Source organism: Bos grunniens, chromosome 16 (genome assembly GCF_055505025.1).
Source record: "Bos grunniens cultivar Pamir isolate PY7600 chromosome 16, Bosgru_T2T1.0, whole genome shotgun sequence".
NCBI lineage: Eukaryota > Metazoa > Chordata > Mammalia > Artiodactyla > Bovidae > Bos > Bos grunniens.
The window spans coordinates 48,435,606-48,449,403 of NC_141180.1; the positions used below are offsets into that span (position 1 = coordinate 48,435,606).

At 36.7% G+C, this 13,798-nt stretch overlaps 1 protein-coding gene across 1 annotated transcript in view; it reads left to right on the forward strand.

Annotated features, from left to right (window-relative positions):
• The window catches only part of CATSPERE (catsper channel auxiliary subunit epsilon), a 160,021-nt gene that overhangs the window by 55,687 nt on the left and 90,536 nt on the right, over positions 1-13,798 (forward strand). The window contains exons 7-8 of the mRNA XM_086344924.1: positions 3,489-3,566; positions 10,877-10,983. Of these exons, the coding sequence (XP_086201050.1) occupies positions 3,489-3,566; positions 10,877-10,983 (185 nt within the window). The remainder of the gene's footprint in view (positions 1-3,488; positions 3,567-10,876; positions 10,984-13,798) is intronic.

Below are 13,798 nucleotides of genomic sequence, written 5' to 3' on the forward strand. Positions count from 1 at the left end.
GACAGCTTTTTTTGGTGCTAGTTCTAGAAGGTCTTGTAGGTCTTCATAGAACCATTTGACTTCATCTTCTTTGGCATTAATAGTTGTGGCATAGACTTGAATTACTGTGATATTGAATGGTCTGCCTTGGAAACAAACCGAAATCATTCTGTTGTTTTTGAGATTGCACCCAAGGACTGCATTTCAGACTCTTGTTGACTGTTTCTCTACTGGATTGTTGCCCATACAAGTAGATATAATGGTCCTCTGAATTAAATTTGCCCATTCCCATCCGTTATAGTTCACCGATCCCTAAAATGTTGATGTTCACTCTTGCCATCTCCTTCTTGACCACATCCAATTTACCTTGATTCATGGACCTAACATTCCATGTTCCTAGGCAATATTGTTCTTTACAGCATCAGACTTTACTTTCACCACCAGTCACATCCACAACTGGGCATTGTTACTGCTTTGGCCCAGCCTCTTCATTCTTTCTGGGGCTATTTCTCCGCTCTTCCCCAGTAGCATATTGGACACTCCTACTGAACTGGGGGGCTTATCTTCCAGTGTCATATTTTTTTGCCTTTACATACTGTTCATGGAGTTCTCCAGGCAAGAATAATGAAGTGGTTTGCCATTCCTTTCTCCAGTGGATCACATATGTAAAGTCCAAACAAAACAAAGAGCTCTTACAAATGATAAGAAAATGGTAAGTGCCAATAGAAGAATGTAAAAAAAAACTATGTACACAAAAGCAAATCTAACAAACATGAAAAATTTCATGAAATTTTTCTGAAATTCACTTCATCAGGAAAATTCAAATTAAATTAACAATGAAATATCACAGTAGTAAAACCTGAACAAGAGAAAGTTACTATTTCTAGAGGGGATCTAGGCCAAAGAATTCAACTCAAGCTTTGCTGGTAGTAAATGTGAGGAGTTAGAGCCTTATTCACATTTTTGGAGAGCAAAGCAGAAACATATTAAAATATAAGATATATATATATATATATATATATATATATATACCCTTTGGGTCAATAATCCCACTCCTTGGAATCTACTCCACAGAAGTATTAATAAAACCTCTAGTATATACTGCTATATGGAAAATGATCCATATTTTGTAGCATTGTAATGTGGTAAAGCAAACCAAAACTGGAGCCACAGCAAATCTCCAGTATTCTAGAAATTGATCTATAAATTACAATATAACTATATCATAGAATATTGCCCAGGCATTATGAGTTGACACTGGAGAAATTCAATGATGTATAGTTGAGTGAAAAAAAAGAATGTGGAACGTATGTATAATGTGATCCAATTTTTTTTTAAAAAGAACATGTTAAGATGCATCGTTTTAAAAATACATGTACACATGTGTGTGTGTATATCTCTGCAAATTCATAGCATGGAGAAAAATAGGGAAAAATAAATACTAATTGTTAAATTATGTAGGTTGAGAGAAGGTAAAGGTAAAGGGAAGATAAAAGGGAGGAAAGGAGGGAGGGAAGGAAAAGGGGAGGGAGAAAGAGAGGAAAGAAGGAAGGGCAGCAATGTATGGGGATAATAAAGAATCTAAGGCAAACAAAAACGTTTTCATGTGTACACACATATGTCTATGCAACTACCACACAGATCAATATGTAGAAGATAGAGAATGTTCCTTAGGTTAAAAACTTTTACAAATTAGTAAATAAAAGACTAATAACCCAATGGGGCTTTCCTGGTGGCTCAGCAGTTTAGGAATCCACCTGCCAATGCAGGAGATTTGGGTTCAGTCCCTGGGTTGGGAAGATCCCCTGGAGAAGGAAATGGCAACCCACTCCAGTACTCTTGCCTTGAAAAATCCCATGGACAGAGAAGCCTGGCAGGATACAGTCATGCGGTCACAAAGAGTCAGACATGACTTAGTGTCTAAATGACCACCACCACAACAACCCAACAGAAAATGAGCAAAGGAAATGAACAGATAGTTCACCAGACAGGAAACAAATAGAGTATGAATATATGGAGAGATGCTCAAACTTTCTCATGATAAAAGAAATGCAGATTAAAACTGCATCAAAATACCATTTTTCATCCCATCAGGCTGACAATATTCAAATATATGACAATACATCACATTGGGAAAGCTGTGAAGAAAAGAAGAAATCTCATACATTGCTAGTGAGAGGGTACATTGTTAAAACTGCAATGGAGAATAATTTAGCAGAATCCTTAAAAACTACAAATGCATATTCTCTGCGACTCAACAATTCTCCTTTTAGGAATACTCCAAGGTACAAAGTAATATATGTTCAGAGTAGCTCATTCCAACTTTGATTGTAATGGAAAATGATGTAAACAAATATTTATTAGTAGGTTACTTATTAAATTATGATTCCTCCATAATTTGTAATAATATGTGAAATAATATGAAAAACTCATGAGAGCATTTAAAGATAAGATATAACTTTAAGTGAATATCTTGTTCAAAAATGCATTTAATATACTAGTATTTACATAAAATGGAGAAAAGTAACATTGGCTATGCACAAAAATTTTATGGAAATATAGAAGAAACCTTATCAATAGTAGTCACTTGCAGGGTGTGTGAAGTAAGTGACAAAGCATAAGGTGGGAGAGACAATTTTTGCTGTATTTGTAATATAATGTACTTTTATAGTAGAATAAAATGTCTATTCAAGAAGAAAATAATAAAATAATGAGATCTACATCTATTGAAATGCCTGTGGTATATCGACAAAAGCGAACTACGAGTGTGTGTGTGCTCAGTTGCTCAGTCGTGTCCGACTCGGTGTGACCCCATGGACTGTAGCCCACCAGTATCCTCTGTCCATGGGGATTTTCCAGCCAAGAATACTGGAGTGGGTTGCCACGCCCTCCTCCATGAGCAGTGTAATTTCATTTTTGTAAAAAGTGTATGAGTGTGTGGGGAGGCTGCTGTGTCTATTTGTGGGTGCAGAAAATGACATGTAGGCATTCATATAAAGCCTTAATATTAGTTACCTCAGGAGTGTAGACGGAGAAGGCAATGGCACCCCACTCCAGTACTCTTGCCTGGAAAATCCCATGGACGGAGGAGCCTTGTAGGCCGCAGTCCATGGGGTCGCGAAGAGTCCGACACAACTGAGCGACTTCACTTTCACTTTTCACTTTCATGCACTGGAGGAGAAAATGGCAACCCACTCCAGTGTTCTTGCCTGGAGAATCCCAGGGACGGGGGAGCCTGGTGGGCTGCCGTCTACGGGGTCGCACAGAGTCGGACACGACTGAAGCGACTTAGCAGCAGCAGCAGCAGCAGCAGGAGTGTAGAGGATGTTATTAATTCTTTGGATTGTTTCTCTTGTTAAAAACAACACATACTAATTTTGATTTTTTTTTAATTGAGATATTTGAAATTTTAAAAACAAATTAAAACATTTTTACAGTTATATTTTGCCACAACTAAAAATGAACTTTGTCCAAAATGTAAAGAAATGCAAACACATTTTATTTTGTAGATTGTCGTTTTATGGATATATGATCCGGAAAACGCGGACCCCAGTGAGTTGCTGTGGAATGCCAATGAACCTTCCCTAGTAGGTGGAAACATTATTATTTTCATGGATAAAATAATATGCTACATTTCTTTTTTAAGAGCTGTGAATAATTTATTATAGTTTAAGTAGCCTAGAACTAAACACATTTTAATTATCCATTAAATTTAGTTTACTCATTATAGTGATTTTGAACTTGTGCTCAATCACTACAATTATAAATCTTTCTTTAGAATTCTTATTGAGCATTTTCCATATTTTCTGTGAACCTCATTATCCACGAAGGGGCTTACCATTAAAATGCTTTCAAGGTGTTTCTTGAGCATCTACCTTGAAGTCATCCTTCGAAAATCTGTCTAGTTCTTTATTGAATGCTTTACCATTGGAGATTAATAAAGTGCAACACAGTGTATAAATAAGTCCTTCCTTTTATCTGTTACAAATTTACCTCTTTCAAGATTCAAGTTTTTTCTTCTGTTACAATTAAAAGGTACAGAAGAGAAACATAAAATGAAAAGTTTTCTTATAGGATTCTCTATGTCTTAATTAGTCTAGATCTGAGTTTTTCATAGCATGTTGTTATGACTCATGGTAATTAAATTCACAGGAGATAGACTGATAAATCAGAAGGACAACCAGTCAGTTGTTTTGTTTGACAATGACTTCAGAGGGAATAAAATAAATTAATGGTAATTAAACACCTGGAGTAACAGGCAAATTTGGCCTTGGAGTATGGAATGAAGCAGGGCAAAGGCTAATAGAGTTTTGCCAAGAGAATGCACTGGTCATAGCAAACACCCTCTTCCAACAATAGAAGAGAAGACTCTACACATGGACATCACCAGATGGTCAACACCAAAATCAGATTGACTATATTCTTTGCAGCCAAAGATGGAGAAGCTCTATACAGTCAGCAAAATCAAGACTGGGAGCTGACTGTGGCCTAGATCATGAACTCCTTATTGCCAAATTCAGACTTAAATTAAAGAAAGTAGGGAAAAACACTAGACCATTCAGGTATGACCTAAATCAAATCCCTTATGATTATACAGTGGAAGTGAAAAATAGATTTAAGGGCCTAGATCTGATAGATAGAGTGCCTGATGAACTATGGAATGAGGTTCATGACATTGTACAGGAGACAGGGATCAAGACCATCCCCATGGAAAAGAAATGCAAAAAAGCAAAATGGCTGTCTGGGGATGCCTTACAAATAACTGTGAAAAGAAGAGAAGCGAAAAGCAAAGGAGAAAAGGAAAGATATAAGTATCTGAATGCAGAGTTCCAAAGAATAGCAAGGAGAGATAAGAAAGCCTTCCTCAGTGATCAATGCAAAGAAAGAGAGGAAAACAAGAGAATAGGAAAGACTAGAGATCTCTTCAAGAAAATTAGAGATACCAAGGGAACGTTTCATGCAAAGATGGGCTCGATAAAGGACAGAAATGGTATGGACCTAACAGAAGCAGAAGATATTAAGAAGAGGTGGCAAGAATACACAGAAGAATTATACAAAAAAGATCTTCAGGACCCAGATAATCACGATGGTGTGATCACTCACCTAGAGCCGGACATCCTGGAATGTGAAGTCAAGTGGGCCTTAGGAAGTATCATTACGAACAAAGCTAGTAGAGGTGATGGAATTCTAGTTGAGCTATTTAAAATCCTGAAAGATGATGCTGTGAAAGTGCTGCACTCAGTATGTCAGCAAATTTTGAAAACTCAGCAGTGGCCATAGGACTGGAAAAGGTCAGTTTTCATTCCAATCCCAAAGAAAGGCAATGTGAAAGAATGCTCAAACTACCACACAATTGCACTCATCTCACATGCTAGTAAAGTAATGCTCAAAATTCTCCAAGCCAGGCTTCAGCAATACGTGAACTGTAAACTTCTAGATGTTCAAGCTGGTTTTAGAAAAGGCAGAGGAACCAGAGATCAAATTGCCAACATCCACTGGATCATGGAAAAAGCAAGAGAGTTCCAGAATAACATCTATTTCTGCTTTATTGACTATGCCAAAGCATTTGACTGTGTGGATCACAATAAATTGTGGAAAATTCTTCAAGAGATGGGAATACCAGACCACCTGACCTACCTCTTGAGAAAGCTGTATGCAGGTCAGGAAGCAACAGTTAGAACTGGACATGGAACAACAGACTGGTTCCAAATTGGAAAAGCAGTACATCATGGCTATATATTGTCACCCTGCTTATTTAACTTATATGCAGAGTACATCATAAGAAACGCTAGGCTTGATAAAACACAAACTGAAATTAGGATTGCTGGGAGAAATATCAATAACCTCAGATATGCAGATGACACCGCCCTTATGGAAAGTGAAGAAGAACTAAAGAGCCTCTTGATAAAAGTGAAAGAAGAGAGTGGAAAAGTTGGCTTAAAATTCAGCATTCAGAAAACTAAGATCATGGTATCAGTCCCATCACTTCATGGCAAATAGATGGGGAAACAGTGGCTGACTTTATTTTTTGGGGCTCCAAAATCACTGCAGATGGTGATTGCAACCATGAAATTAAAAGGAACTTTTAATTTCCTTTTAATTCCTTGGAAGGAAAGTTATGACCAACCTAGATAGTATATTAAAAAGCAGAGACATTACTTGTCAACAAAGGTCCATCTAGTCAAGGCTATGGTTTTTCCAGTAGTCATGTATGGATGTGAGAGTTGGACTATAAAGAAAGCTAAGTGCCAAAGAACTGATGCTTTTGAACTGTGGTGTTGGAGAAGACAGTTGAGAGTCAGTTGGACTGCAAGGAGATCCAACCATTCCATCCTAAAGGAGATCAGTCCTGAATATTCATTGGAAGCACTGATGCTGAAGCTGAAACTCTTAATACTTTGGCCACCTGATGCAAAAAACTGACTGCTTGGAAAAGACCCTGACGCTAGGAAAGATTGAAGGCAGGATAGAAGGGAACGACAGTGGATGAGATGGTTGGATGGCATCACCAACTCAGTGGAGATGAGTTTGAGTGAACTCTGGGAGTTGGTGATGGACAGGGAAACCTGGCGTGCTGCAGTCATGGGGTTGCAAAGAGTCGGACACAAGTGAGCAACTGAACTGAACCAAGTTATAGTGTTATATCAATATCGATTTCTTGGCTTTGACAATGCACTAAGATTATGTAAGCAGTTGTCATTAGGGAAGGCTGACTCAGTTCTTGGGAGTGAAATTGTTTCAAAATAAATTAGTTAAAATTTTATTTAAAAATTCCTTTAGTATTTGCTCATTGTATGAAGAATAAAATCCAAACTATTTTCCAAAGCCTACAATGCTTAGCATGATGTGGCCCCTACCTATCTTTTTTTTAACTTTTCCTGTATTAGTCTCTCTTTTACTTACTGTAATCTAGCCATTATCTTCCTTTTAATTCTTAAAATATAATAATTCCTCTTCTACTTCAGAGCCTTTGTAACTGTTGTTAATTCTGTCTTTAATGCTCCTTTCACAGTTGTGGGAAAGCTTTACTGTCCTCTGGGTGGTGAGACTATTTTCTCCTTTATTTATTCAACAAATGTTTATAAATGCTGGTTTGGGAAGCAAAGCCTTGAGGCAGTAGTTCAGTTTTGGACATACTGATTTGAAGTGCTTGCAAGTCAAGTAAGAAAGAAACAAGCCCTCAAAAGGGCAGATTAGTTCAATGTTTCAAATGCTGCTGAGAAACCAAGTGAGAAAAAAAAAGATATTTATTAAATTTAGCTATATGTATAACCATTAGAGTGCTGTGACATGCCTGCTGCTCAATCGTGTCTGACTCTTTGCGACCCCATGGACTGTAGTCTGCCAGGCTCCTCTGTTCACGGAACTTTACAGGCAAGAATACTGGAGAAGGTTGCCATTTCCTACTCCATCAGACCATATACTGATGTTATAAAGAAGAATACTTTTTTAAAAAGGAAAAGTTTTACAGTAGATAGTGAAATTTGCTAGTTAAAATTAATAGTAATAAAATAAATTAGCATAGTCCTTTGAGAAATAATTTTGTTCTAATTATATCAAGAATTTTTAAAGTGTTCATAATTTTTGATCCAGTAATCACATTTTCAAGAATCTAGTAAAAAGAAATATTTATAAAGTAGAAAAAACTATATCTAATAATGTCCATGGCTTTAATATTTACAAAAGTGAAAAAAATAAAGCTACACAAATGTTTGATAGGGGAATGTTAAGTAAGTAATGATAGTTCACTCAACGGAATATTATACTACAATTTGAAATGATGTTTATATTACAAATAGTTGAGAAAAGGAGAGAAGCGGAAGGCAAAGGAGAAAAAGATTTACCCAGCTGAATGCAGAGTTCTAGAGAACAGCACAGAGAGATAACAAAGCCTTCTTAAGTGAACAATGCAAAGAGACAGAGGAAAACAACAGAATGGGAAAGACTAGAGATCATTTCAAGAAAACTGGAGATACCAAGGGAACATTTCATGCAAGATAGGCACAATAAAGGACAGAAACAGCAAGGCCCTAACAGAAGCAGAAGATATTAAGAGGTGGCAAGAATGTACAGAAGAACTGTACAAAATAGGTCTTAATGACTCCAATAACCATGATGGTGTGGTCAGTCGTCTAGAACCAGACATTCTGGAGTGTGAAGTAAAATGGGCCTTAAGAAGCACTACTGCGAACAAAGCTAGTGGAGATGATGGAATTCCCGCTGAACTATTTCAAATCCTAAAAGATGATGCTGTTCAAGTGCTGCACTCAATATGCCAGCAAATCTGGAAAACTGAGCAGTAGCCACAGGACTGGAAAAGGTCAGTTTTCATTCCAGTCCCAAAAAAGGGCAATGCCAAAGAATTTTCAAATTATCATATAGTTGCACTGATTTCATATTAGGAAGATTATGCTCAAAATCCTTCAAGCTAGGCTTCAACAGTATGTGAACTGAGAACTTACAGATGTACAGGCTGGATTTAGAAAAGACAGAGGAACCAGAGGCCAAATTGTCAACATCTACTGGATCATAGAAAAAGTAAGAGAATTCCAAAAAAGCATCTATTTCTGCTTCATTGACTACACTAAAGCCTTTGACTGTGTGGATCATAACAAACTGTGGAAAATTCTTAGAGATAGAAATACCAGACCACCTTACCTGTCTTCTGAGAAACTTGTGTGCAGGATAAGAAGCAACAGTTAGAACCTGACATGGAACAATGAACTGGTTCAAAACTGGGAAAGCAGTATATCAAGGCTGTATACTGTCAATCTGCTTATTTAACTTATATGCAGAGTACATCGTGCAAAATGCTGGGCTGGATGGCTTACAAGCTGAAATCAAGATTGCCAGGAGAAATAGCAATAACCTCAGATATGCAGATGACACCACCCTTATGGCAGAAAGCAAAGAACTAAAGAGACTCTTGATGAAAGTGAAAGAGGAGAGTGAAAAGTTGGCTTAAAGCTCAACATTCAGAAAACTAAGATAATGGCATCTGGCCCCATCACTTCATGGCAAATAGATGGGGAAACAGTGTCAGATTTTATTTTACTGGGTTCCAAAATCACTGCAAATGGTGACTTCAGCCATAAAAGACACTTGCTCCTTGGAAGGAAGGGTACATCAAACCTAGACAGAGAATTAAAAAGCAGAGACATCACTGTGACAACAAAGGTCCTTATAGTCAAAGCTATGGTTTTTCCAGTAGGCATGTATGGATGTGAGAGCTGAACCATAAAGAAGGCTGAATACTGAAGAATTGATGCTTTCGAACTGTGGTGCTGGAGAAGACTCTTGAGAGTCCCTTGGACAGCAAGGAGATCAAACCAATCAATCCTAAAAGAAATCAACCCTTAATATCCATTGGAAGGACTGATGCTGAAGTTGAAGCTCTAATACTTTGGCCAACCTATGTGAAGAACCGACTCATTGGAAAAGACCCTAATGCTAGGAAAGATTGACAGCAGAAGGAGAAGAGGGTGACAGAGAATGAGATGGTTGGATGGCATCACTGACTCAATAGACATGCGTTTGACCAAACTCTGGGAGATAGTGAAGGACAGGAAAGCCTGGCATGCTGCATTTCATGGGGTCACAAAGAGTCGGACATGACTTAGGGACTGACTGAACAACAACAATGGACTTTAGATTATATAGCGTGAATACGCAGCAGTAACCCACATTTGGTAAACCTTAAGAAAATGTCCTAAATGTAGAAAAAAAGAAAATATCCTAAATGTGTTTTTTATACTTTTGATGATTCCTTTGTGGTAATGTTTTTCTATACTTATAAAATTATCTTTGATGACCATGAATTATCCTCTTAATGGAGAAACATACGTTCTTAAGCTTGTTTATGTAGTTGTCTTAACTTTCTCTTAGTCTGTCCTTTTTTCTGTCATCTTGTATAGGTTGTTGTATTTTATGTCCATCTTATTCTATGCCACATTAAGAATGCTCGTTTTACTCTTTTATTTTGCAGTTATAGGAAAGATAGTTGTATTTAAAATTCTGAATAGTGAATAAGACTTTTAGAAACAAAATAAAAAGATTTATTATTTATCAATTTTTTTACCAGACAAATCTGTTTTTCTCCATCAAAATCTCTAAATGTGTATTCTTCAGGGAAGCTTTCCTGAAGACCACCATTCCTACTCTTAAAAATGGGTTAAATTCTGTTAGACAATCCCATAGTCCTAATGATTATATCCTTAGTGATACTCATACAGCAATCTCAAAAGTTTCTTTGTGGGTGGTTGACATATTTCCAGGAAATTAAACAGGAGCATTATTGGAGGAGTCTAGACTAGCCCTATCTGAATTTGCATTCTACAGATTCCCTATAATGTAACTGTTGCCTCTATTCTTAAAAAACTTTATTAGAGATAATTCCAGTAAATTCAACAGCTCCTTAAATCTCATCAGAAAAAGAGGGGGCATGTCAGATCTGTCTTTATACTAATAGAATTTTTCTTCGAGCTTCCAGATATATTTGAAATATGCTTTTTAAAGGATATGTTGTTTTGAAGTCAGGCTTATATAGAAATAATTCTAAAGATTAGTTTTAGAAACTCCATTACATATTTCATTGATATTAAAACTAAGAGTATTTATTTAAGAGCCTCCATAATCTCAGTTTATTCAGGACTCTGTACATAGTATTTTCAACATGTTATAAATTATATTGTGATATTTATAATTCATAAAGTTCTACTGGGGAGGAGACCATATAGTAGGGAAAAAATAAAACTGAATCTTGAGAATGTGGTAAATTTATAAATGTAAGCAATGTCTTAACTAAAATAATAAATTGAATGCATCATGGTGTAATTTCAGGGTAACTTTGGCTATGAAAAGAGTAAAGAGAGGAATCTTTTTTTTTTTTTTTTTACAGAATTCCATAATACTTAGCAAGCAGTTGGCAGCTTTGGGACAGATGCCTTTCATATATACAATTCTGAAGAGAAAAGTTTATTTCCCACAAGAAAGAATAAAGGATGGGTATTTAATTTTTAAATTTAAGATGTGAAATTTATGTTTAAAATTAAGTAAAATTATTATCATAAACTTCAAGATATTTAAAAACCCCAGTGGAATTTCATGGAGTATCTTCTATGTAATTTCTAAGTAGCTTGTTTTAACACATAAAAATCGTGATAATCAAAACTGGTTACCAACTCAGAAAATATCAGTCACAGTCCTGGAGTAGGTTCACAATTTGTTTAAATAGCTAAAGGTCAATGAAAGAGTCTCATTCAGGATAGTAGCAAATCTTGACAATACTGCAAAATGTTTTCTGCTGGTTCTTTAAAATGAGCCACAGTGGTATGACTGATAGCACAGTTATTGCTATTATTTCAGTACAGGGGCATACACACAAACACACATCTGAAAAGTAAAACTGGTTATTGTTAAAGTTAGTAGGTGATCATGGGGTTTAAACAAACTTTTTGAAATTTTATTTTATTGAAGTATAGTTGGTTTACAATGTTGTGTTAATTTCTACTGTATAGCAAAGAGATTCAGTTATATATATATATACATATATATATTTATATATATACACACACACATTGTTTTCATGTTCTTTTCCATTATGGTTTGTCAAAAGATACTGAGTATAATTCCCTGTGCTACACAATAGGACCTGCTGTTTAGCCATCCTGTATATACTAGTTTGCATCTGCTAATCTCAGTCTCCCAATCTATCCCTCCTCATTCCTCCCTTCTTTGGCAACCACAAGTCTGTTCTCTATGTCTGTAAGTCTGCTTCTATTTTGCAGATAAGTTCATTTGTGTCGTATTTTAGATTGCACATATAAGTCCCATTTGTTTATTTTTGCTTTTATTTCTACTGCCTTGGAAGACTGACCTAAGATAACACTGGTACAATTTATGTCAGGGAATGTTTTGCCTATGTTCTCATATAAGAGTTTTATGGTGTCATGTTTTAAAGTCTTTAAGCCACTTTGAGTTTATTTTTGTATATGTTGTGAGGATTCATTCTAACTTCATTGATTTATATGCAGATAGCCAGCCTTTCGAAATCAATCAAGCACCTAGGCTTGATTGACAATCCAAGGCTGTATATTGTCACCCTGCTTATTTAACTTCTATGCAGAGTACATCATGAGAAATGCTGGGCTGGATGAAGCACAAGCTGGAATCAAGATTGCCAGGAGAAATAGCAATAACCTCAGATATGCAGATGACACCACCCTTATGGCAGAAAGCAAAGAAGAACTAAAGAGCCTCTTGATGAAAGTGAAAGAGGAGAGTGAAAAAGTTGGCTTAAAACTCAACATTCAGAAAACTAAGATCATGGCATCTGGTCCCATCACTTCATGGCAAATAGATGGGGAAACAATGGAAACAGTGACAAACTTTATTTTGGGGGGCTCCAAAATCATTGCAGATGGTGACTGCACGCATGAATTAAAAGACAATTTCTCCTTGGAAGAAAAGCTATGACCAACCTAGACAGCATATTAAAAAGCAGAGACATTACTTTACCTACAAATGTCCATCTAGTCAAGGCTATGGTTCTTCCAGCAGTCATGTATGGACGTGAGAGTTGGACTATAAAGAAAGGTGAGCGCCAAAGAACTAATGCTTTTGAGCTGTGGTATTGGAGAAGACTCTTGAGAGTCCCTTGGACTACAAGGAGATCCAAGAAGTCCATCCTAAAGGAGATCAGTCCTGAATATTCATTGGAAGGACTGATGCTGAAGCTGAAACTCCAATACTTTGGCCACCTGATGCGAAGAACTGACTCATTGGAAAAGACCCTGAGGCTGGGAAAGATTGAAGGCAGGAGGAGAAGGGGACAACAGAGGAGGAGATGGTTGGAATGCATCACTGACTCAAAGGACATGAGTTTAAGCAAGCTCCAGGAGTTGGTGATAGACAGGGAAGCCTGGCGTGCTGCTCCATGGGGTCACAAAGAGTCAGACACGACTGAGTGACTGAACTGAATTGAACTGAGGCAAAGGGCAAGGTGCTTATAACTAAAAGATGTAGTACTTCTAGACAACAGCCTCATAGTTTAGTAGGGGAGACAAGTAAACAAATAGACTCTGCGATAGAAGTGAACCCAAGGTGAAGTGGAATGTATGTAAGGTACACCAACTATGGCTTGGAAGGTGCACTGAGGCTCAGAGAGGACTTTCCTAAAGAGGTGACATCCGCATTATTGAAAATAAAAGTCAGCCAATTGAAGGAGCCTTTCAAACAGTGGGGCAACATATAGGAGGGCCTTCAAACAGAGACCTGAGAGAGCAGATTCATTCTAGGAGATCAAAGTTCAATTCATGGTTAAAGTAAAGGGTGATTTTAGAACATGCTCAAACAATTTAGAACATGCATCAACTTAAAATAGACTGCTCTATACATAGATTGTTATATAAGAACCTCATGGTAACCACAAACCAAAAACCAATAGGGTCACCAAAAATAAAGGGAAAGGAATGCAGGTACTGCACTAAAGTCATCAAAATACAAGGAGAGATAGTAAAAGAAGAAGAAAGTAACAGAGAACAACAACAACAAAAGTAACCAGAAGACAATTAACAAAATGGCATATATATCAATGCCATTTTGTTTGTAAGTACATATATATCAATAATTACTTCAAATGTAAATGAACTAAATGCTCCCATCAAAAGATATAGGGTGATTGAATGGATTGAAAAATAAGACCCATATATATGCTGCCTATAACAGACTCACTTCAGATCCAAAGCCATACACACAGATTGCAAGTGAAAGGGTGGAAAAAGATACAGGCATACCTTATTTTATTGTGCTTTACTTTATA